Source organism: Bufo gargarizans, chromosome 2 (assembly GCF_014858855.1).
Source record: "Bufo gargarizans isolate SCDJY-AF-19 chromosome 2, ASM1485885v1, whole genome shotgun sequence".
NCBI lineage: Eukaryota > Metazoa > Chordata > Amphibia > Anura > Bufonidae > Bufo > Bufo gargarizans.
Window position 1 is genome coordinate 68954207 of NC_058081.1, and position 26578 is coordinate 68980784.

Genomic DNA, 26578 nt, shown 5'->3' on the forward strand with positions numbered 1-26578 from the left:
GCTATGTTACACAGAATGGAACCTTTCTTTCCATTATAGCCCTCTCTAGGAAAGGGAGGGACTAGATAGTGAAGGTCAGTCTAGCCTACTCCTTCTAGGGGAGAGGTCGAGTCTATCTTACCCCCTGCTTGGGGAAGGTAGCAGACCCTCGTCCCTGCTGGACGAGCCCTGCAGGAGAGAGTTTAGAGTACCCCTCCTAAGGGAAGGCTGTGTGACAGTCAGCAGAGCCATATCTGCTCTGCTAGAACAAGAGAGAAAAGCAAAGAGCCTCAGAAGACAGGATGATAAGTTCCCTGGATAAAGATAGAGATAAGGATAAAGATACAGATAAAGATAAAGATAAAGACAGAGTAAGACTACCAAGCTAAGTCCAGCCTACAGAAAGGAAAAGTTTCTATTTGATCCTGTTAGCACAGCAGAGCTAGTGAGCAACAGACGTTGCAGAGCCGAGTGTGTTTGCCTGCCAGAATTAATGCCAAACCTTACTGGTAACCAAGATAAAGTTGGAAGATTGCTTTCCTGATGAAAGTTTACTCAAGTAAAGCTGTTATCAACTATATACAAGGCATGGACTCCGTTTATTCTACAAATCCCTCAACTATTTACCTTATTTGCACTGCTGCGGACGACTACGCCTAGGGTTCCAGGATATCCAGGTAGGAGCACCGTGACACATGCACAGCCACATCCAAAGGGACATTATAGGCTACCCTTACACCACTCTGGAATTCCTACACCTGGGTACCACCAACATCATCTACTTAAGGGGACTCTGTCCCTTGTTGCTTCAATGCAACTGGCATCACGAGAAAAGCTTTCATTGAAAGGGACGTCTATGTTCGCCGCACATACAGGTACTGGGCCTGTAGATCCTGCTTACTCCTAGGTTGCTGAAGTTGGCATCTCAGCTGGTCCCATAAATGCCCGATCGATGATAAATCTGAAGACAGGGCAGCCAAAGAAACATTATAATTTAGTGGAGACATTTCTAGAAACCCTTGCTGTGTGTGGGCCAGCATTATCCTGCTGAATAATACCAGTTGGAACATGCAATCATTAGATAACTTCTACCTTAAACTGTAAAGGCTTACCATTGCAGTCTATGAAAAAATTGCTGTGTTTCTACTGAGCCGTACCTGAGGGAGGGCTCAATAGGAACTTTACTATGACAGGCCTCGGAGCTGTTACAAGGCTTATGGCTGCCCTAGCAACTGATTAGCTCCCGTATTCTTGCTGCGGTGTTCGGTCATCTCATGATCACAACTGATCATGAGCCGTGGGGTTAAATGTCCGTCATCGGAGTTGCCTTTGATCACAGACACTGTAGGCAGGTGTTTGCTATGTACAGTCGTGGCCAAAAGTTTTGAGAATGACACACATATTAGTTTTCACAAAGTTTGCTGCTAAACTGCTTTTAGATGTTTGTTTCAGTTGTTTCTGTGATGTAGTGAAATATAATTACACGCACTTCATACGTTTCAAAGGCTTTTATCGACAATTACATGACATTTATGCAAAGAGTCAGTTTTTGCAGTGTTGGCCCTTCTTTTTCAGGACCTCTGCAATTCGACTGGGCATGCTCCCAATCAACTTCTGGGCCAATTCCTGACTGATAGCAACCCATTCTTTCATAATCACTTCTTGGAGTTTGTCAGAATTAGTGGGTTTTTGTTTGTCCACCCGCCTCTTGAGGATTGACCACAAGTTCTCAATGTGATTAAGATCTGGGGAGTTTCCAGGCCATGGACCCAAAATGTCAACGTTTTGGTCCCCGAGCCACTTAGTTATCACTTTTGCCTTATGCCACGGTGCTCCATCGTGCTGGAAAATGCATTGTTCTTCACCAAACTGTTGTTGGATTGTTGGAAGAAGTTGCTGTTGGAGGGTGTTTTGGTACCATTCTTTATTCATGGCTGTGTTTTTGGGCAAAATTGTGAGTGAGCCCACTCCCTTGTATGAGAAGCAACCCCACACATGAATGGTCTCAGGATGCTTTACTGTTGGCATGACACAGGACTGATGGTAGCGCTCACCTTTTCTTCTCTGGACAAGCCTTTTTCCAGATGCCCCAAACAATCGGAGAGAGGCTTCATCGGAGAATATGACTTTGCCCCAGTCCTTAGCAGTCCATTCACCAAACTTTCTGCAGAAGATCAATCTGTCCCTGATGTTTTTTTTTTGGAGAGAAGTGGCTTCTTTGCTGCCCTTCTTGACACCAGGCCATCTTCCAAAAGTCTTCGCCTCACTGTGCGTGCAGATGCGCTCACACCTGCCTGCTGACATTCCTGAGCAAGCTCTGCACTGGTGGCACTCCGATCCTGCAGCTGAATCCTCTTTAGGAGATGATCCTGGCGCTTGCTGGACTTTCTTGGACGCCCTGAAGCCTTCTTAACAAGAATTGAACCTCTTTCCTTGAAGTTCTTGATGATCCTATAAATTGTTGATTGAGGTGCAATCTTAGTAGCCACAATATCCTTGCCTGTGAAGCCATTTTTATGCAACGCAATGATGGCTGCACGCGTTTCTTTGCAGGTCACCATGGTTAACAATGGAAGAACAATGATTTCAAGCATCACCATCCTTTTAACAGGTCAAGTCTGCCATTTTAACCCAATCAGCCTGACATAATGATCTCCAGCCTTGTGCTTGTCAACATTCTCACCTGAATTAACAAGACGATTACTGAAATGATCTCAGCAGGTCCTTTAATGACAGCAATGAAATGCAGTGGAAAGGTTTTTTGGGGATTAAGTTAATTTTCATGGCAAAGAAGGACTATGCAATTCATCTGATCACTCGTCATAACATTCTGGAGTATATGCAAATTGCTATTATAAAAACTTAAGCAGAAACTTTTCCAATATCCAATATTTATGTAATTCTCAAAACTTTTGGCCACGACTGTACAGTAAGTCACCTTCTGGCCATGGCACTTGCTCAGCATCAGTGGGCGCCATATTTAAAAAAAATCCAGAAGATTTTTTTAAAGGGGTTCAATAAATGTGTGTTTTTAAGTATCATAATTGAAATAAAGTTGATATATTTTTGGATTTCTAGGATTAGCATGTATTCAGGAGATATCAGCAGCTAAAGCAGCCCTCCCCCTCTTACAAAGAAAAACATCCAAGCCAGGCTACATTTTGCAGAAACACATCTGAAGTCTCCCAAAAGCATGTGGGAAAAGGTGTTATGGTCTGATGAAACCAAGGTTGAACTTTTTGGCCATAATTCCAAAAGATATGTTTGGCGCAAAAACAACACTGCACATCACCAAAAGAACACCATACCCACAGTGAAGCATGGTGGTGGCAGCATCATGCCAAGGGGCTGTTTTTCTTCAGCTGGAACTGGCCTTAGTTAAGCTAGAGGGAATTATGAACCGTTCCAAATACCAGTCAATATTGACACAAAACCTTCAGGCTTCTGCTAGAAAGCTGAACATGAAGAGAAACTTCTTCTTTCAGCATGACAATGACCGAAAGTATACAGTACAGACCAAAAGTTTGGACACACCTTCTCATTCAAAGAGTTTTCTTTATTTTCATGACTATGAAGGCATCAAAACTATGAATTAACACATGTGGAATTATATACATAACAAATAAGTGTGAAACAACAGAAAATATGTCATATTGTATGTTCTTCAAAGTAGCCACCTTTTGCTTTGATTACTGCTTTGCACATTCTTGGCATTCTCTTGATGAGCTTCAAGAGGTAGTCACCTGAAATGGTCTTCCAACAGTCTTGAAGGAGTTCCCAGAGATGCTTAGCACTTGTTGGCCCTTTTGCCTTCACTCTGCGGTCCAGCTCACCCCAAACCATCTTGATTGGGTTCAGGTCCGGTGACTGTGGAGGCCAGGTCATCTGGCGCAGCACCCCATCACTCTTCTTCATGTTCAAATAGCCCTTACTTCCAAAGTTTTCCCAATTTTTCGGCTAACTGACTGACCTTAATTTCTTAAAGTAATGATGGCCACTCGTTTTTCTTTACTTAGCTGCTTTTTTCTTGCCATAATACATATTCTAACAGTCTATTCAGTAGGACTATCAGCTGTATATACACCTGACTTCTCCTCAACGCAACTGATGGTCCCAACCCCATTTATAAGGCAAGAAATCCCACTTATTAAACCTGACAGGGCACACCTGTGAAGTGAAAACCATTTCAGGGGACTACCTCTTGAAGCTCATGAAGAGAATGCCAAGAGTGTGCAAAGCAGTAATCAAAGCAAAAGGTGGCTACTTTGAAGAACCTAGAATATGACATAATTTCAGTTGTTTCACACTTGTTTGTTAGGTATATAATTCCACATGTGCTAATTCATAGTTTTGATGCCTTCAGTGTGAATCTACAATTTTCATAGTCATGAAAATAAAGAGAACTCTTTGAATGAGAAGGTGTGTCCAAACTTTTAGGTCTGTACTGTACATCCAAATCAACAAAGGAATGGCTTCACCAGAAGAAGACTAAAGTTTTGGAATGGCCCAGCCAGAGCCCAGACCTGAATCCGATTGAAAATATGTGGGGTGATCTGAAGAGGGCTGTGCACAGGAGATGCCCCCGCAATCTGACAGATTTCAAAATGTGCCATGCTGATAGACTCATACCCAAAAAGACTGAGTGATGTAATCAAATCAAAAGGTGCTTCAACAAAGTATTAGTTTAAGAGTGTGCACACTTATGCAACCATATTATTATTTTATTTTTTTTGTTTTCTTCCCTCTACCTAAAATATTTCAGTTTGTTTTTCAATTGAGTTGTACAGTTTATAGGTCACATTAAAGGTGGAAAAAGTTCAGAAATAATTTATCTTTGTCAAATTTTTTTACAGCACAAAAACCTGACATTCTAACAGGGGTGTGTAGACTTTTTCTATCCACTGTATAAACAAATTGCCCAAAGGGCAAAAAATCCCATTTGTTTATCACTGATTTCCAATTTTTTTTTTTATATAGAACTACATTCTTTATGTAATTAATCAAAATAAGAGGTTTATTCTGTGAGATAAATGATTGAAGAATGTCGTTTTATATAGAAAAGAATGTAAAATCTGTGGAAAACGTATAGGATTTTTTGCCCTTTAGGCGGTTTGTAAGTGATAGTGATATTTACATCAAACTAGAAAATGCCACTTGTAAAACAGCGCCGTCTGCACAGGGAGCTCCACTATCCCCCCGCAAATCTCAGTTAAATGAAACTAGCAGACGTCAGATAGGGGGTAGCCTCTCAGTGCTGCATGTGTTAGGGTAAATGCACACGTTCAGGATTTATGTGTGGAGAATGCGCATTGAAATCCGCAGGTGTTCGCAGGGAAATCCGTGCGGATTTGCATGTGGATTTGATGCAGATTTGGTGCAGATATTACGCATGCAGATTTTATTCTCCCAATTGAAGTGAATGGAGAAAATCCGGTCAGGAAAAATAATATAAATTGACATGCTGTGGATTTTGAAATCCGCACAGAAAAAATCTGCACCGTGTACATGAGAATTTCAAATTCTCCTAGAATACAATCGATCTACAAATCTTATAGTGAGCTTTTTCAATCCATAATTGCGGATATCCGGTATTTCACCTTCATCTTTCCTATATTCAGCATATCCAAAAGCGTACACCACGAGGGATGCTGAGATGCACATCACTCCACCCCCCCTCCGCGCAAAAATACGTAACGCTTCACGAATTTGCGTGTCATCCTTCGACAGCTCATATACTAAAACTGGAACGATACAGAGAAGATTAGCAAGGCCCCTGCACAAGGATGACACGCAAGTTCCTGAAGCATTCCATATTTTTGCGCAGAGGGGAGGAGGATGAAGCGAGTCCTTCATGGTGTATACGGTTATCGACTGTGCGTTTGGATATACTGAATGAAGAAAAGATAAAGGTGAAATACCAGAAGTCCATGAGTATGGATTGAAAAAGCTTACTATAACCGGTCACACATCTGCAAAATGGGTCCATATCCGTTCTGCTGAATTTTGCGGAACGAGTGCGGACCCATTCATTTTCAATAAATAGAACATGCCTTATTCTTTTTCGCAGCCACGGACAAGAATAGGCATTTCTATCACAGGGCCGGACATATGCGGTCTGCAAAACTGTTGCGGACGTGTGAATGAACCCTAAGGGCTTATGCACAGTATTTTGCAGTCCGCAAAAAAATGGATCGGCAAAAAATACAGATAACGTCCATGTGCATTCCGTATTTTGCGGAACAGCTGGCCCCTAATAGAACAGTCCTATCCTTGTCCGTAATGCGGACAATAATAGGACATGCTCTTTTTTTTGCGGAACATACGGAAACGGAATGCACGCGGAGTAACTTTAGTTTTTTTGAGGGCCCATTGAAATGAACGGTTCCGCATATGGTCTGCCAAAAAAACTTAATGGACACAGAAAGAAAATACGTTCGTGTGCATGAGCCCTAAGGCTACATGCACACAAACGTATTTTGTTTCCGTATCCATTCAGTTTTTTTTGCGGATTAGATGAGGACCCATTTCAATGTGTGCTGTCCGCATCCGGATGTCTGTTCCGTAGCCCCGCAAAAAATATAGAGCATGTCTTAGGCTCCATTCACACGTCCGCAATTTTGTTCCGCATTTTGCGGAACGGAATTGCGGACCCATTCGTTTCTATGAGGCAGCACAATGTGCTGCCCGGACACGGAATTGCGGATCCGCACTTCCGGGTCCGCATTTCCGTTCCGCAAAAAATTAGAGCATGTCCTATTCTTGTCCGCAATTGCTGACAAGAACAGACATATTCTAATAGTGCCGGCAATGTGCGGTCCGCAAAATGCGTAACGCACATTGCCGCTGTCCGTGTTTTGCGGATCCGAAAAAAACACGTTGCGGACGTGTGAATGGAGCCTAATTCTTGTCCGTTTTGTGGACAAGGATAGGCATTACAATGGCTCCGCAAAAAAAAAAACTGATGCAATACGGATGCCAAAAGGACGTGATCAGTATTTTTTGCGGATCAGTGTTTTCCGGACCACTAAACACATACAGTCGTGTGAATGTAGCCCGACACATCCAACACTGAGAGGCTAATAATGTCAGAAATCTGCTAGTTTGATTCAACTGTGATTAGGACATGAAATGAAGAGAGAATAAAATCCTCTGAAGAAGTGTACACCATAGTGGGTATAAAACTTACCATTTCTCCCTGTACCATCTTGAATATTCTTCCTTTCTTTTCCTTTCATTCTTTAGTCCCGCGCTGCAATGTTATACTGCGTCCCGGTCAGCATCAAGTGTCACTACGAAACTCTTATTTTCTCTTTACATGGTGAACATCTAGAAAAGAGAAGTGAGTGCCCATGAGAGGGCAGCTGAAACTGTAAGATGTACAAAACTTCCTAAAATCTATATATATAAAAAAAGGACGTATGTGTGTATGTATGTGTCTATGTTCAGCGAAAACACAAAAACGCAACCATCCATTTCAACGAAACTTGGTATATACATCCCTTGCTACCCCTTGCCGGGGTCTCAGCTCTCTAGGACGTACCGTTCCCGAGATATTCCCAAAATATGACCTGCATTATCCAATACAAGCATGCCAGCCTTTCACTTAAATCCTAACTGCCATACACACGGTCACATGTCCCTTATCAGCCAATAGAAGCTCGCAGGTCCTACTCCAGGTTGCCATAACAACTGATCACATGTTTTAGCAGTTCGCAGGTCCTTAAATATTCAGTCATATGACGTATGACGGCACAACTACACTGCTACATGCATGGGGGGCAGGGGCCACTATTAAACGGACAGGCGCTATGGAGTTCACTGTTAAAGGGGCAGGCGCTGTGGGGTTCACTGTTAAAGGGGCGGGCACAGTGGAGTTCACTGTTAAAGGGGCGGGCATCGCGGAGTTCACTGTTAAAGAGGTGGGCACTGTGGAGGTCACTGTTAAAGGGGTGGTCACTGTAAATCTCACTGTTAAAGGGACGGTCACAGTTAAAGGGGCGGCCATTGTGAAAGTTACTGTTATTTAATATAAAATTGCAATAAATAAATACCCGAGCAATGCCGGGTCATCAGCTAGTGTTAAATAAAGTAATTATCAATAGTCAAACTTGAAAATCTGAATTGGTTCAGTTTCGTTTCACCAGAACAAGAAAGGGGAGTAACAATATTTGGTATGAAAGGAGCAGAGCAATTGCACCAAAACCATGGAGTCTGTGGGGGCCCGAAGGCCCTTTCATCTTGTAGGTAGTCTCATGGTATTCAGGGTCCTTGTTAGAGATTTTGCTTTTTGCATTGGGGCTCAGGATCCTTCCGTTATATCTCTGCTGAAATCCTAGGTAAATGTTATTAAAAAAATCCTTTAGTCAAAAATCAGGTACTGATCTTAGTGATGGAGCTGGCACAGTGCACGGCATAGTTTACATCTGTCATACATCCTTTAGAAGTGGGTGATGGACGGGGCAATGAATATTCTGTCAGACTTGGGGTATAAATAATTTGGCATGATATGAGCTCCAACTGACAATATAACAAATTGATCAGGACTTGTTTAACCGCCTCAGGACACAGCCTATTTTTATTTTATTTTTTTACTGAGCGTTGCTCGGGTATTTATTTATTGCAATTTTATATTAAATAGCAGTGACTTTCACAATGGCTGTGTCACCACCAGACATCTGAGAAGCTCTGACAGACGTCCTTCAGAACCTCCTCCTTGAGGTTCCTTTTGTTTTGCTTTCGTTTTCTCACTCGTTAGCCTCTCTCAGCTGTCATGTAGTTGCACTGATTGCATCCCTTTAAATCCCTTCCCATACTGCATCACTTTGCGGTTTATACAACTTCCTGGAGTGTGTGCATGCTAGATGCTACTACTGAGTCTTCCACAGATAAGTTTTGTTCATTCATTTGTGTTTTCCTGTTTGCTGGATCCCAGGTGACCCTGACTCCCTCCGTATCTAGTGTAGGGAGCCGGTGGTCGTGTCCCCTCACTATTATAGAGTGTTCAGGTGTTATACAGTCGAGGTACGAGGATATGCGATCATCTACCATTGAGATTTTTGCATAGGCTGAGCAGTTAGGGAGAGAGCTAGGTCTGTTGCAGGGCTCTCCCTTTTGTTCCTTAGTTTTGGATCCAGTCAGTCGGATCTTCATTTTGTGTCTTCTAGTTTTCTGTACACCTTCCGTGACATTATAAACCGCCAAAACCGTCTCAAGCATGGATCCGGTTTCACTTTTGACTGAACACATGCAGGGTCTTTCATTGGAGGTAGCAGATCTCTGTAAGACTGTTTCTCAGTTTCAGGTGACCAGTTCAGCTTGCGTTCATGGAGTTTGTTCTGAGCCTAAAATCTCGCTCCCGGATACGTTCTCCGGGGGTAGTGAGAATTTTGTCAGTTTTAGAGAGGCTTGCAAACTCCATTTTCGCATACTTCCCCATTCCTCTGGTGATGAGGAGCAGAGGGTGGGGATCATCTTCTCACTGCTCAGGGATAACGCTCAGCCCTGGGCCTTTTCGCTGCTGGTGGGGGCACAGCCCCTCTGTTCAGTGGATACATTTTTTTTAGCCCTGGGTCAGATATATGATGATCCGGATCGTATTGCTCTGGCTGAGTCTAGACCACGTCTTTTATGCCAGGGTAAACAGTCCGCAGAGATATACTGTTCAGAATTTCAGAGATGGGCAGCTGATACTGGTTAGAATGATGCTGCACTCCGAAGTCAAGTTTGCCATGGTCTTTCAGAGGGATTGAAAGATGCATTTGCCTTTCATGAGAGACCTACCTCCTTGGACTCTGCCATGTCTCGGGCCGTTCGTATTGACAGGCGTCTTAGAGAGAGAGGAGAGATCACTCCTTCCTGTCATACTCAGTCCAAGGACAGTGCGGCGGTCTCATTCAGTGCACAGGGGTCTCAGTCGCTCTCAATCCCTTCTGAGCAGGAGCCCATGCAGCTGGGTTTGCTTGCCTCTGACAATAGAAGATTCAGCTCTCATAGGAAGGTTTGTTTCTGTTGTGGAGGTATAAATCATTTGGCAAATGTTTGTCCCTCTAGGAGATTCAGGCAGTTTTTTTTATAGTAATAAAGAAACAAAAAGAAAAAAATCCTCTAAAGACGTTCCATCTGTTACTATTGGCAAGGTTGATGCGGAAATTGAAGGTTTTCCGTTTGCTTGTAGTTCCTGTTTTGTCCTACCTGGCGCTAGAGAGCAAGAATTTTTTTGTGAGATTTTTGTAGATAGTGGAGCAGCTGTCAATCTCATTGATAGTCAATTTGCTATAACTCATGGTTTCCATGTATGCACTTTGGGAAAGGATATACCTGTTTTTGCTATTGATTCCGTTCCACTTTCTCAGAAATCGTTAAAGGGCATAGTTCACAATATCCGTTTTTTGATTGTGAGTGATACTCATGTTGAGGATGTGTCATGTTTCGTCCTAAGCGGGTTGCCTACTCCTCTAGTGTTGGGGCTACCCTGGCTCACTAAACATAACCCCACAATTGATTTGCAAGCGAGGCAAATAAATGGTTGGAGTGACTTTTGCAGAGAGAATTGCCTCACGACATCTGTTTCAGAGGTTTCTACTAAGACTGTACCATCTTTTCTCTCTGAATTTTCGGATGTGTTTTCTGAGAGTGGTGTTCAGGAATTGCCCCCTCACAGGGAGTACGATTGCCCTATTAATCTCACCCCAGACGCCAAGCTGCCTAAATCTCGTTTATACAATCTCTCCCAACCTGAAAGGGTCGCTATGCGTGCTTATATCTCTGAGAGTCTGAGAAAGGGACCCTCGAAGTCACCTGTTGCCGCTGGTTTTTTCTTTGTTAATAAAAAAAGATGGTTCTTTAAGACCATGTCTGGATTTCAGGGAGCTGAACAGTATGACAATTCGTGACCCTTATCCGCTTCCTCTGATCCCGGACCTGTTTAACCAGATTGTTGGGGCTAAAGTTTTTTCCAAGTTGGATCTAAGAGGGGCATACAACCTGGTCAGGGTCAGAGAAGGAGACGAATGGAAGACGGCCTTCAATACCCCTGAGGGCCATTTAGAGAATTTGGTTATGCCTTTTGGTTTGATGAATGCTCCAGCCGTCTTTCAGCATTTTGTGAACAGCATTTTTTATCATTTATTGGGGAAATTTGTATTTCCCCCTTAAACACTGACCGACCTTTTAGCACTGACTTTCACAGTGACCGCCCCTTTAACAGTGCCCACCCCTTTAACAGTGACTTTCACAGTGACCACGCCTTTAACAGTGATGGCTCCTTTAACAGTGACTTTCACAGTGGCCGCCCCTTTAACAATGACCGCCCCTTTAACAATGACTTTCACAGTGGCCGCCCTTTAAAAGTTACTTTCACAGTGACTGCCCCTTTAACAGTGACTTTCACAGTGACCGCCCCTTTCACAGTGACCGCCCCTTTCACAGTGACCGCCCCTTTAACAGTAACTTTCACAGTGACTGCCTCTTTAACAGTGACTTTCACAGTGACCGCCCCTTTAACAGTGACTTTCACAGTGGCCCCCCTTCAACACTGACCGCCCCTTTAACACTGACTTTCACAGTGACCGCCCCTTTAACACTGACTTTAACAGTGACCGCCCCTTTAACAGTGACTTTCACAGTGACCGTCCCTTTGACAGTGACTTTCACAGTGACCGTCCCTTTAACAGTGACTTTCACAGTGACCGTCCCTTTAACAGTTACTTTCACAGTGACCGCCCCTCTAAAACATTAGGGGCGAGGGCCTGCTGCTGATCTGACCATCTAAAAAATTAGGGGTGAGGGTCTGCTGCTGAGCTGACCATCTAAAAAATTAGGGGTGAGGGTCTGCTGCTGATCTGACCTTCTAAAACAATAGGGGTGAGGGTCTGCTGCTGAGCTGACCATCTAAAAAATTAGGAGCGAGGGCCTGCTGCTGATCTGACCATCTAAAACATTAGGGGTGTGGGTCTGCTGCGGATCTGACCCTCTAAAACATTAGGGGGAGGGTCTGCTGCTCAGCTGACCATCTAAAAACATTAGGGGGTAGGGCCTGCTGCTGAGTTGACCATCTAAACAATTAGGGGTGAGGGTCCACAATCCTGTCCTTAAAGAGGACCTTTCACTGATCCTGACATTGTGAACTAAGTATACAGACATGGAGAGCGGCGCCCGGGGATCTCACTGCACTTACTATTATCCATGGGCGCCGCTCCGTTCTCCCGCTATGCCCTCCGGTAGCTTCGGTCACTAAGTTATGGTAGGCGGAGATTTCGGTCACTAAGTTATGGTAGGCGGAGTCTGCCCTTGTTCTGCTGTAGCGCTGGCCAATCGCAGCGCAGAGCTCACAGCCTGGGAGGTTATTTTCTCCCAGGCTGTGAGCTCTGCGCTGCGATTGGCCAGCGCTACAGCAGAACAAGGGCAGACTCTGCCTACCATAATTTAGTGACCGAAATCTCTGCGTACTATAACTTAGTGACCGAAGATACCGGAGGGCATAGCGGGAGAACGGAGCGGCGCCCAGGGATAATAGTAAGTGCAGTGAGATTCCCATGCGCCGCTCTCAATGTCTGTATACTTAGTTCACAATGTCAGGATCAGTGAAAGGTCCTCTTTAAGTATGGTTTCCATTAATATCCCCACTATTGATGTCAGGCTTACTGGCCTATAGTTTCCCGATTCCTCCATACTACCTTTCTTGTAAATGGGCACAACATTTGCTAATTTCCAATCTTTTGGGACGACTCCTGTTACCAGTGATTGGTTAAATAAATCTGTTAATGGTTTTGCTAGTTTACCGCTAAGCTCTTTTAATAGCCTTGGGTGTATCCCATCAGGCCCCTGTGACTTATTTGTATTCATTTTAGACAGCTGACTTAGAACCTTTTCCTCTGTAAAGGCACATGCATCAAAAGATTCATTAGTCTTCCTTTCTAACTGAAGTCCTTTTCCTTCATTTTCCTTTGTAAAAACTGAACAGAAGTATTCATTGAGGCAGTCAGCTAGTTCTTTATCTTCTTCCATATACCTTCCTTCTTTTGTTTTTAATTTGGTAATTCCTTGTTTTAGTTTCCTTTTTTCATTTATGTATCTGAAGAATGTCTGATCTCCTTTTTTCACTGACTGAGCTAATTTCTCTTCTGCCTGTGCTTTAGAAGCTCTTATAACTTGCTTGGCCTCTCTCTGCCTAATGTTATAAATTTGCAGATGTCAGTAGTCCTGCTCCAGCCCCCACTCCAGTGTCACTAGATATTCCAAGTCTGGTCTCACCTTGTTGGGGTCAGCCCAATCTTGCATACCCTCCCTGAAGTCGTAGATGTCATAAAATCGGGTCTCCATAGTGCTCCTGAACTCAGGTTCTGTGTAAGCCTCCCACAACAGCATAAGGCCATCGTAATCATACCCCTCCGGGTTGCCGTGCTCCGCCATCCAGGCTGTATGCCGGGCGGTGTACCACCAGAGTGCCTGGTAGGCATTCTCCAGCCACAGCTCCTGTCGCACCCGGAGCTCGAGGTCCTTCACCCACTCCTCCAGGGGCTGGTCTCCCAGGAGGGGCATCTGTAGGGCCAGTCACATCATCGCCCTGCCTCCAAGGCCTCATACCAGACGCTTTTCCGGACTGTATCCCGATCGATCAGGTCCTCCTCCTCATAGGACACTGTTTGGTTACAAACTGGTTCTATACTGCTATAGCCAGGGGCGCTGTACAGGGACAAGCTTTGCCCTCAATTTTGTAAATCCACGAACGGTGCCTTCGAACCGCTTTTCCTCGCACTAGGACGCCATCCCACTGCTGCCACCACTTTAACGGATCTCCCGGAAATCACCCAAATCCGAGCAGGGGTTCCCGAATTCCATGGAAGTCACATTTGACCGACCACAAGCATGGCTTTCCTGCCCAAAAAAGTTCCACATATTTAGGCTGTGCGGCCGATCTACCTTCTCCTTCAAAGTTTTAGTATATGGGCCATAATCCTGAGGCAAAAGGCTGGCAAACAGGCCCCTCCAAAACCCAGTGGCGAGGGTATTTCCGCCATAGCCTCCTTAACCGTCCACTCAAGAGCCCCCAGGCTTAACACAGCCTGGGAGTTCATAATAGTGAGTGTCTGAAAGCATGGCTATCCAGTAATCATCAGGCTGTTTGATGTCAACAACATGCATGTCACTCTTGCCAGCGTGTCCAAGGAGCCAGTTCTTACCACCTCCACCTGCAACTGGGATGATTGGGTGTCCTGGCCGGTGCCATCATCATGGTTGTATTGCTCCTCCGACTCCTTCTCTTGCACTGAAAGCTCCTCATCCTCCTCCTCCATGGAAGATTCCATTTTTTGTGCCCCAATAGCGTACAGTACCGAGTACAGGGCAGAGATGGCTTTTTGGGAGAAATTATGCCAGCTAGGTATCTTTGAGCGAGGCTGAGCGCACGCCATTAGCTCACTAAAGGCAGAAGACTCAACTAAATAGTACGGCAGCAACTGCACCACCAGCAACTTGGATATGTAGGAATTAAGCTTGTGCACCATCGGTTTCCATTATCGATGGCTGGCGATAGAGCTGAGGAGGAGTCTGAGCGAGAAAGGGGAGAGGGTGATGACGATGTGATAGACACCCTACTGCCCGTGTATGGAGCCTGGCTGCCACAAGGGGGACGGGGTGAAGGACAGAACTCTTGTTGGAGTAGCTGGTTGCCACCTTTGCTTGCCCATGGAATGGGGTGATGCTGCTTTATATGGTTCAATAGCTGTGGTGTCTACGTTTGTGTTTACCTGCCTACGTCTTATTTTTCTCTTGTAAAGCTTGCACATGGCAATACTTATGTCTTCCAGCAGCGTGGAGAAAAACTGTGAGAAGGGAGATACTCTCGCAGCAGAGGTAGAGACAGCTGAGCTCGGCTAATTTCTGGCATATTTTGTTCCTAACCCACCCTCAGCATCAGCAGCATCACTAGATCCCAAAGCAGATGTGGCCCTGCCTGTTGTTTGGGAGGTACGTGGCTACTGTCATCACGTTCCTCCTCTGATATTACCTCTTCCTCAGTACCCTGATCCGGCTCTCGGGTTCTGTCCAGCACACAATCATCATCGGATTCCTCACTCTTCCTGACTCTACTATTGGACTGTGGGATGTCATGGTGGGTTTTTTGCACCCCCCCATCCCCTGCTCTGCATTTGCCAGGTCTGCCACTGTTGTTGCCCCCAACGCCAATACCGTGGCTAGGGTGCCACTACTACCACTATCCATTCCGGCACACTTCATAGCCAAACGACATAGCATCTCTCAACTACGGTTCCAAGTAATTGAACAGGTTAAAATACCTAGGAGAGGCGGCGACATTAGCAGAATACTTAAAAACAGAGAAGCGTTCTGGATCCATCAATTCCAGATGCTGGAACCGAAGGGTCTTAACCGTGAATTTGAACCAGAAAGCTTTACTTAACAAATGGATGTGGTTTATATCTAGATATGCTTACACACCATTGCCTTAATAACCCGGTTGTCTTTGATTTATTATCCTTATTAATAGACATGTGTATCAGTCATTGTATAAAATTAATTGATATTATTTCCCTTACAGATGAGGTACTAACTTCCCTTGCCTGTGATGAAGCCGCACTCTGTATCCTTTTATAGTCGTTCTCCACCCATTCATTCAATCACAGAATACACCTTTCTCTTGAAGATATGATCATAATTCCCCTGTACACCACTAGAGCTTTGAGCCATAATTATAACCCCTCTGAGCCAGGATTATACCCCCCGAGCCAAGATCACACTCCCTTTGAGCTCCCCGGCTTTTGCTCCTACTTCTCTAGCGCATGCGCGATAAGAGACACAAACGGCGCCCGCCATCTTTGAATTCCCTATGCCCGAGCTTCCCGCATTCCGGCGCAAGCGCAACACCTGCGCTACGTAACTTCCCCAACCTCCGGCTCTCTCCCTGGCATACGGCGCCGCCGCGCTCCGCCCCCAGACATAGTGCAGTACTACATCAGCACAAGCGGCTCATCCAAGTAAGGATACCTACATCTCCATAAACATGTCTATCTCCCTGTTTACTTTGAAGCCACCGATATCTGCATGCTCAAGTTTCAAATGTCCTCACAACTGCCTGTACCTCGTGCTCAACCTTGTTCTCTGTATATACTTTATGCTCCATGTCTGCATGAACTCTTATTACTGCATATAATATCCTGCTGTTTCCAATAAGATAGTCTGATGTGTTTACTATGATAGTCTGCTCTTACCAAGATATAAGAATGCCTCTTCCCTTAACAAACGTCATCTACCGTATTTTTCGCCCTATAAGACGCACCGGCCCATAAGACGCACCTAGGTTTTTAAGGAGGAAAAAAAAATATAAAAATTTGAACCATAAGGTGTGCCTAATGGTGTTATGTGGGATCTGGGGATGGCACTGTTATGGGGGGTCGGTGGATGGCATTGTTATGGGGGTCTGTGGATGGCACGGTTATGGGGATCTGTGGATGGCACGGTTATGGGGATCTGTGGATGGCACGGTTATTGGGGACTGTGGATGGCACTGTTATTGGGGACTGTGGATGGCACTGTTATTGGGGACTGTGGATGGCACTGTTATGGGGGATCTGTTGATGACACATAAATAGCTTTTTTCGCTATGTGTCATCCACAGACTAGTGGCGTCGCTAGAGGGGGGCGAGGGGGGGCAATTGCCCCCCCTATGTTGTCCCTTGCCCCCCCGGGTGCCCCCCCCCCGCTGATTCCCCAGAGTGAATACTAATGAGCGCTTCCATTATGGAAGCGCTCATTAGTACCGAAGGACCAGGAAGTGGTGAACGCTCTGTACTCACCACTTCCTGGTCCTCGGCTGTCGGCTGTGCAGGGCTGCGCACAGCGTGAGGGCGCTCTGTGACCTCACGCTGTGCGCGCCAGTTTAGAGCACAGTCGACTGAGGAGAAAATGGCAGGCGGCGTCCGTCCAGGAACAGGAGAGGTAAGTGTTTTTATTTTTTATTTTATAAAAAATGTGGCTGCTGGGGGCATTATGGGGGCTAATAGGAGGCATATAAGGGCTAATTGGAGCCATATGGGGCATTTGGAGGCATATTTGGGGGCTAATAGGAGGCATATGGGGGCTATTTGGGGGCTAATTGGAGGCATATATGGGGGCTAATTGGAGGCATATTTGGGGCTAATTGGAGGCATATTTGGGGCTAATTGGAGGCATATTTGGGGCTAATAGCAGGCATATGGGGCTAATAGGAGGCATATGGGGCTGATAGGAGGCATATGGGGCTGATAGGAGGCATATGGGGGCTAATTGGAGGCATATGGGGGCTAATTGGAGGCATATGGGGGCCTATGGGGCTAATAGGAGGCATATGGGGGCTAATTGGAGGCATATGGGGGCTAATTGGAGGCATATGGGGGCATATGGGGCTAATTGGAGGCATATGGGGCTAATTGGAGGCATATGGGGGCTAATTGGAGGCATATGGGGGCATATGGGGGCTAATAGGAGGCATATGGGGGCTAATAGGAGGCATATGGGGGCTAATTGGAGGCATATGGGGGCTAATTGGAGGCAAATGGGGGCATATGGGGCTAATAGGAGGCATATGGGGTAATAGGAGGCATATGGGGGCTGATAGGAGGCATATGGGGGCTAATAGGAGGCATATGGGGGCTAATAGGAGGCATATGGGGGCTAATTGGAGGCATATCGGGGCTAATTGGAGGCATATGGGGGCATATGGGGCTAATAGGAGGCATATGGGGGCTAATAGGAGGCATATGGGGGCTAATAGGAGGCATATAGGGGCTAATTGGAGGCATATGGGGGCATATGGGGGCTAATAGGAGGCATATGGGGGCTAATAGGCATATGGGGGCTAATTGGAGGCATATGGGGGCTAATAGGAGGCATATGGGGGCTAATTGGAGGCATATCGGGGCTAATTGGAGGCATATGGGGGCATATGGGGCTAATAGGAGGCATATGGGGGCTAATAGGAGGCATATGGGGGCTAATAGGAGGCATATAGGGGCTAATAGGAGGCATATAGGGGCTAATAGGAGGCATATGGGGGCTAATTGGAGGCATATGGGGGCTAATTGGAGGCATATGGGGGCTAATTGGAGGCATATGGGGGCATATGGGGGCTAATAGGAGGCATATGGGGGCTAATAGGCATATGGGGGCTAATTGGAGGCATATGGGTTCTAATTGGAGGCATATGGGGGCTAATTGGAGGCATATGGGGGCTAATAGGAGGCATATGGGGGCTAATAGGAGGCATATAGGGGCTAATAGGAGGCATATAGGGGCTAATTGGAGGCATATGGGGGCTAATTGGAGGCATATGGGGGCTAATTGGAGGCATATGGGGGCATATGGGGGCTAATAGGAGGCATATGGGGGCTAATAGGCATATGGGGGCTAATAGGAGGCATATGGGGGCTAATAGGAGGCATATGGGGGCTAATTGGAGGCATATGGGGGCTAATTGGAGGCATATGGGGGCTAATTGGAGGCATATGGGGGCATATGGGGGCTAATAGGAGGCATATGGGGGCTAATAGGCATATGGGGGCTAATTGGAGGCATATGGGGGCTAATTGGAGGCATATGGGGGCTAATTGGAGGCATATGGGGGCTAATAGGAGGCATATAGGGGCTAATAGGAGGCATATAGGGGCTAATAGGAGGCATATGGGGGCTAATAGGAGGCATATGGGGGCTAATTGGAGGCATATGGGGGCTAATTGGAGGCATATGGGGGCATATGGGGGCTAATAGGAGGCATATGGGGGCTAATAGGCATATGGGGGCTAATTGGAGGCATATGGGGGCTAATAGGAGGCATATGGGGGCTAATAAGAGGCATAATGGGGCTAATAAGAGGCATAATGGGGGCTAATGAGGCATAAGGGCTGATATGGGGGCTAATGAGGCATAAGGGCTGATATGGGGGCTAATGAGGCATAAGGGCTGATATGGGAGCTAATGAGGCATAAGGGCTGATATGGGGGCTGATATGAGAGGCATAATGAGGGCTAATGAGAGGCATAATGTGTCATCCACAGATGCCCCCATAACAGTGTGTCTTCCACAGATCCACCATAACAGTGTGCCTGTGCACTGACGAGAGACAGAAAGAAGGGGAAAGAATACGTGGATGCAAGCAGAGGACAGCACAGCAGACGACTGAGTAGCTTCTTTTGTAAGTAAATTGCTTTATTATAACTGTATCCCTGCATATCGCAATTCACTCGTATTTTGTAATCTTATTGATATATACTTATTTTGTTTGTGCCCCCCCATTTTTGACTGTGGTATCTTTGTGCCCCCCCTATATATTGTTCCTAGAGTCGCCACTGCCACAGACCCCCATAACAGTGCCATCCACAAATCCCCATAACAGTGCTATCCATAGAATGACCCCCAATAGGGAGGAGGGGCCGGCATCTAGCTCTGTAATTACAGCGGGCCCGGTGCAGTCACTGTATTCTGCTACACCGGGCCCGCTCACTGTAGGAATCCTAACAGCAGACAATGCTGTATGCTGATTAAGGTACCGTAACAGTAGTCTTTTATGCAGCCTGTACTTACGATACTAACTTTCCGGCAGGCAGCAGGCAGGAGGCTGAGCTGGCGGGCGGGCGCTGACAACGTAACTCACTATGTCACGCGCCGGCTCTCTCTTCTTCATTCATAAAGTGGGCGGAGCCGGCGCGTGACATAGTGAGTTACGTTGTCAGCGCCCGCCCGCCAGCTCAGCCTCCTGCCTGCTGGCTGCCGGAAAGTTAGTATCGTAAGTACAGGCTGCATAAAAGACTACTGTTAGCATTGCCTGCAGTTAGGATTCCTACTGTGAGCGGGCCCGGTGTAGCAGAATACAGTGACTGCACCGGGCCCGCTGTAGTTACAGAGCTGGATGCCGGCCCCTCCTCCCTCATCCATGCCTACTAATACACCCGCCACCGCGCTGCGCAGCATGCGGTCGGCGGTATACAAACTGAAGTATTCGCCACATAAGACGCACTGCCTTTCCCCCCCAATTTTGGGGGGGAAAAAGTGCGTCTTATAGTGCGAAAAATACGGTATTCTTGTTACTTCGCAGCACCATGTATGGACAACAGATAAATATCTATCACATGCACATAGCACGTCCGTTTTCCTGCCATACAATATATACCACACACTATATACCATACACACAACATATAAATAGATTGAATTTTATGTCCATGAGGTTTTTTTGTTGGACCAAAAGTATTTGAATGTTTATTTAGCGTTACCCAGGGTGCACTACGGGGATGCAAAACAACTTTACACCCCATACCGTACCGTCACTTACTAGACAGGTACATCGCAGCTTAGCTGGCTAATATCTGATTGCTCAGACCCCACACACATACAATCGCAATACAATCCGATCTTATAACCGTAACATAAAATCTAATATTTCCCCTTCAAAGGCGTAACTTCATTTTTGCGTATTTGTTGAGGATATTTTTTTTTTATATTTGTATAATAAAACAATGGGGATTATATGTTTTCATCTTTATCCTTCAGCGCTTTCTGGAGCGGGGCTATCATCTCACCCAGAAACACAAAGATAAAGAGGTGATAATAACATCTGTCCGGACTAAGCTTTATCTCAAACATGGCAAAAAGTACCAGAAGGAAGCCATCCAGAAGAAATTTTGTGACCTAAAGCGGCTTCACCCTGAACTCGTGAAAGAGTATAGTCAGCGATTACGCCCAGGTACAATGCTTACATGATTTTTGTATCTCTCTCTACAACACTCAGTAATGTATACATTCAGTAATGCTGCTAATCTGTACAGATGTAGTATGGTTAACACACAACCTCTCAAATTTATTAATTCATCCCGTAATCTTGAAACAAAAGCCATTTAAAAAAATAGCGTAACGCATTTAATTGCATTAAGTTTACATAACACGTCTCATAAAGCATGTGTGTTACCTCTGCTACATCCGTATTTCATCCCTTTTCAAATGATTACTTAATACCTGGTGTGACATGTACAAAATCTTCCGGTTACATCATACATCTCTACCTCGCTGAGATTGTATATATATATATAGTTATACCAGCGCGGTACTGATGTATGATGTCATCGGAGGATTTCATACGTTTCACACGCATAAATATATATAGGTATTTTTGTTTATATCTTGTGACAGGGTGTCACAATGTTTTGCAGAGAAAGTGCTGGATGGTGTGTACATTGCACCAAGTTTCCAGCACTTCATGTGTTAAAAGGCTCCAGGAAGGTTTGGTTTTCCTTGTATCCAGAAGCTTTCTGGGAAAAAGAAAACCACTTTAGGGTCCTGGAGCCGGTCAGGGAAGAGTTGGGTGGGTTCCTTGACCACCCGGAGCCAGTCCGGGTTTTACCTCCCTGGGGGACTGCTCACACAGATGTACTAATTAAGTCAGCAGCCCTGACCCAGGAGCTCTCTCTCTGGCAGTCTGAGAAGCTGCAAGGCCAGGAGCTCTGAGAACGGTTAGTTTCTCCACCTAACTACTGAACTGTAAGTTGCTCTGTTTTCCCCTTGAAAATGCTCTTTGTGTTTTGTGTTATGAGTTTAGCTAGGGCTGCCGAGTGAGATAGGCAGGAGCCAGACGGCTATTGTTGTTTTTGGTTTTGTTTGTTAATTTGAGCAACTTGCAAAAATAAACTAGCAACAGTCTGACGCACAAGCTACAAAGGTGTCAGTGTACCTGTTTCGGCCGAAAACAACCCCCGGGACGGCGTAACAGTTCACAATCTACATAAACTGCAAACATGATTACGTATTCAGGTCAAAGTCTCCGACCATTACATACATCCCCCCCTACAATTTGCATGGGATTCAAGAATATATATACTGTATTTATCCATGTTCCTCAAAAACACAACAATGGATTTCAATGATTCTTGGTATACACATTCCTTGCTACCTGGAATGAAATCTTGCGGGGATCTCAGCTCTCTAGGACGTACGGTTCCCGAGATATATATAAAAAAAAAATAAACTGCATTAGCCAATACAAGCCTGCCAGCCTTTCACTTAAATCCTAACTGCAAACTGACAGGCGCTGTGGAGTTCACAGTTAAAGGCTCGGTCACCGTGAAAGTCACTTTTAAAGGGCCGTTCACCGTGAAAATCACTGTTAAAGGGCCGGTCACCGTGAAACTCAACATTAAAAGGCCGGTTACTGTGAAAGTCACTGTTAGTTAATATAAAATTGCTATGAATAAATACCCGAGCAACGCCGGGTCATTGACTAGTATATATATGTTGTAGGGATTTACAAATGCTAGCCTTCAGATAAATACACAGAAGCATTTTTCCAGGGAAATCTTAAAATAACAAGTGTCCTTTATTGTTGGCACACAAACAATCAACAGGCAGCATTAATCGGCTTACTCCAGCCAACACTTAAAGAAAAAACAATTACACAAGTAAGGCACAGTACCATAAATCCCACAGAGTATCTTGCATTGTCTTCTGTATCCAAGCAGAGACCCTCTGGTCTTTCACTCAGTTCCAAACACAAACACCCAGCCATCCAGAGCTCCACCGTCAGCCATGTAATCATCCCCACCTGACCCTTCTTGCTGACTTTTGTAAGCCATTGAAAACCTGGCCTGGATTGTGTGGAGTAGTCACCCACCCAACTCTATGACTACTCCCAATAAGAGCCATCCCATATTAGCTTTTCACAGCTGTGCTAACTACCAAAGTGTCCGTCAGCAACTGCTGCGGACATATGCACTAGTGGCTCCTACTTCACCGAGGCCAGGATCCTCGGTGACACATATCTTCCATCTATTATAGTCCCTTGTGCCTTTCTAATATATATATATATACACTCACACCTCACCCAGTAAATTAACCTCATAAACCACAAATTAAATGCTATATGAAAGGTAAGATTGTATCAAAAATATGGCTGGGCAGACAGTATAACGATGACAGCCCAAAAAATTATTATACCCAACATAATACCATCAAATAGCCCCTGTTACGTCATCCTACCTTTTAAGTTAGGCCAGTTTTACCCATCTGTAAAACTGGTTTTGGCATGTTATATATCACCATAATGAGGCAAATCCACCATGTGGATAATCAGAATCCCATGCAGATCCCTCCATATAGGATTTTTTTTTATATTTACCTTTGTTATGATTTATGAGTTGTTTGTCTAAATTCTTAACATTCTGTGATTACAGGTGTTCCTGTTCCTTCTGTACGACCAAGAACTTTGGTGGTACAGAAGGTGGTCGCAGCAACAGGTGAGGAGGAAGAGTTGGTGGAGCAGGCACAGGAGGAGCAGCCTGGACCATCGCAGCAAGGGGATTCCTACCCCCCACCTCCAGAAGAGAGGGACATGGAGGTCTAGACCCCCAACCAGGAGGGTAAATATGTGCACACATCTATATAATTAAATATCCAGACAATGTTTATGAGAAAAAGGGCATAAAATGTTTTAAATTTGCGAAAAGTAGATAGTAGTAATTCTGTACTCTCATTAAGAAATACCAAATAAGAGTTGTGCTGGCTTGATAACTTTTAATGGCCAAAAAATAATAATTACCATGTCATATAGCGAGCTTCCAAGAACTCAACAGTCCCTTTATCTGTCTTATATACAATAAGAAGGGAGACAATGCGGAATGAATGGACATTTGAAATATAAGATACAAACATATCAAAGACGATCATAATAAGTCCGCTATTATCTTGCAGATAAGGGGCTGAGTACATATTATTGTCTTTAAATTGATGGCATCTCAGAGACCTGGCGCCACAACTATGTCTCTAGAAGACTATTTTGATCTTGTAGTGTGTTCAAAATCCCTCTTAAAAATGTAATCCAGTCTTCGAAGTGTCATGTAGTGTTTTAAAAAAAAACTTTTAACAAATTTTTGTCCTCAATTTGCATTAAAAAAATCTTATAGCTCTTTTGTATTAAAAGTAAAATTTTAATATGAGAACTTTCATGTGTTATTCAGATTGACCATGGCCGTGCACTAGTGGCTCCTACTTCAACCAGGCCAGGGTCCGCGGTGACACATATCTTCCATCTATTATAGTCCCTTGTGCCTTTCTACAAATATATATATATATATATATATATATATAACACAGGTAGAAGGGTGTGGGCAGCACAGCTGTCTGGACGGTACGGTCGGAGTGCCAGCGGCTGAGGAGGCGATCCACCTCCAAAAGTATAGAAGCAGAGAAATCCACAGCACATCCAAATAGTAAAAAGTAAAAAAGCGACTTTATTCACCAGACACGCGACGTTTCGATCCGCTCAATGGGATCTTTCTCAAGCAGTGACAAAAGTGGGCAGTGCATAGTGCATATTTATGCGGTTTAAACATCATTAAACAATTCGCAAATCAAGTACATTCATCACATTTAGTACAATGAAAACAGCAATAAAAATAATATTATCATTTGTATTTGAACAGTCAAAACCTGTAACTCATTTGAGTGTGTCAAAATGGCATTATTCCTTCTTATACAATACAGCATAAACATAAAAAATGTAACATAATAAGTTGATTGTAATAATAGTGAACACAGGTGTAGGTCTTTTTAATAGCCTAATAATCTAAAGTGCACAGGTGTACCTTCAGTGGGAGATGATATGGATCACAGGAGTGTGTGATGGAGTCAAGACACATGGATCTCGGCGTATCAAACGATGCAGTGCGCATGTCAGAGGACCTTTCCAAACAGTCCGGTCACATGATCGCGTGTAAGCCGGTCACATAGTGTGCATGTCCAAGGACCTTGGAACATGTGATCGCACCATGTGATCACGCACCCGATCATGTGATTAGGTGTATCACGTCACAAAAAGAGAAAGGGGATTCTAAGTGTTCCATAACCTTACGCAACCTTTAGAACAGCTGATCGTATGTCCGATCATGTGCTCCAATGTGTAATCGCCCCATCGTGGACAGTACACAAATGTAAAATACTTGGCTGAATAGTACAGTCGCCATAATGACATCTGCAACTCGGCACATGAAGCAGTCACATGCAACAGCATACCATGACCACCGATCGAGTACCAGTGTTAACCGCAAAATACCGGCTCCGATGTAAGAGGCATATACATATGGGTCAGTGGTCCATCAGGGAGTTTAACAGGCAACATATTGGACGGAGGTACCGTCGCTATAAAAGAGGAAGACGAAGGTGCATAATGTGCGGTAGTACCGCCAATTGCCAAATCGAGTGGTTAGCTCAAAATGGTTATTATAATATCCCCCAGTCATATCGAGGAGCACAACCATTGTGGCCCGGTTGTCACCACACAACCACAGGTTGGAATATCCCCCCTGTTCGCAGGATACCATTCCTGGAAATCCAGTATAACAGACCCGGGATCATCCTCTAGACTGGGGAGCAATCGTAAAAACACCCATTGGAAAAATCCTAGTGTCACCTATCCCTCTGGTGCCACTGACTCCAAACATACCCCCACATAATCGACCAGAAAATGCAGGTCACTGTCTGGACATCGCCGGTCCCCCATAGCAATACTGTGCATGGTAATGTCCATGTGCTAAGTACAGAAAGAATTGATTATACAGTATAATACTCAAAAATTGGATAAATGTATACAAAGAAAATATATGAGAATTCGTGATACAACTAATCCAGGTCCCATCATGATCCAGTCGATTGACCTTGCACCGCTCACCCCTGGCACAAACAAGATCAATTATCACCATCGTCCTGAAGATAATAAAAACAATATATAAAATTACCTTGTTTAATAAACAAGGGGTACTACCACAAATAGCTCCAGAATGAAACAGGCGAACAGAATCCCAACATGACCACTCAGGACAATAGCCAGGGTCTATAATCCACATTTAACCCTTGGTGTCTCAATGTATTTAATCTAACGATCCACCGGATCTCACATTTCTTAAGTAAAGTGTGTCTATTGCCACTTCCACGGGGAGTAGGAATGTGATCTATTAGCATAAATTTGAGGTCCCTTTCTTTGTGGCCCATGTCAGTAAAATGTTTTGGAACTGGAAGATCCATACGTTTTTTGCGAATAGTATACCGAAGCTGGTTGATTCTACTTTTAAAATCCAGTGAGGTTTCCCCCACATATAATAACTGACATGAGCACCAAAGAATATATACAACGAATGAGGATTCGCATGTTAGGTAATGTTTAATATGGTATTTTTTCTGTGTCGATGAATGCAGAAAGAAGCTACCTTTCTGCATATAGCGACAATTTATACAGTTTAAGCAGGGGAAACTTCCCAATTTAGGGCAGCGTAGGAAGGTCTGGCCAGATTCTTTTTGTGGACCTATGTCTGTGTGTATTACTTTGTCTTTGAGATTCCTAGCTCTCTTGTATGACATGAGAGGAGGAAGAAGAAATTCTTCAATTCCCCCATGTCCACTCTTCAGGACCGGCCAGTGTTTTAATATGATTTGTCTGACCTGTGTACTGTCTTCAGTGTAAATAGTAACTAAAGAAATTCTCTTCATTTGTTTGTTGTTATTCCTATCCTTCTTTTTGAGAAGATCGTGACGTGATTTTTCCTGTGTAGTGGTAAGATGTTCATTTAGTAAA

General features: G+C 44.7%; 1 protein-coding gene and 1 non-coding gene across 4 annotated transcripts in view; one reads left to right on the top strand and one right to left on the bottom strand.

Moving 5' to 3' along the window:
• The window catches only part of LOC122929449 (CD209 antigen-like protein C), an 87303-nt gene extending 80026 nt beyond the window's left edge, over window positions 1–7277 (bottom strand). For all 3 annotated transcript variants that reach the window (XM_044283023.1, XM_044283022.1, XM_044283021.1), the window contains exon 1: window positions 7166–7277. In XM_044283023.1, coding sequence (XP_044138958.1) covers window positions 7166–7214 — 49 coding nt within the window. In that variant the 5' untranslated portion in view covers window positions 7215–7277. The remainder of the gene's footprint in view (window positions 1–7165) is intronic.
• On the top strand, window positions 5690–5797 carry LOC122929807. Its single transcript, XR_006388026.1, has one exon. It is a non-coding gene; the product is annotated as a U6 spliceosomal RNA (small nuclear RNA).
• Window positions 7278–26578: the final 19301 nt, after the last annotated feature.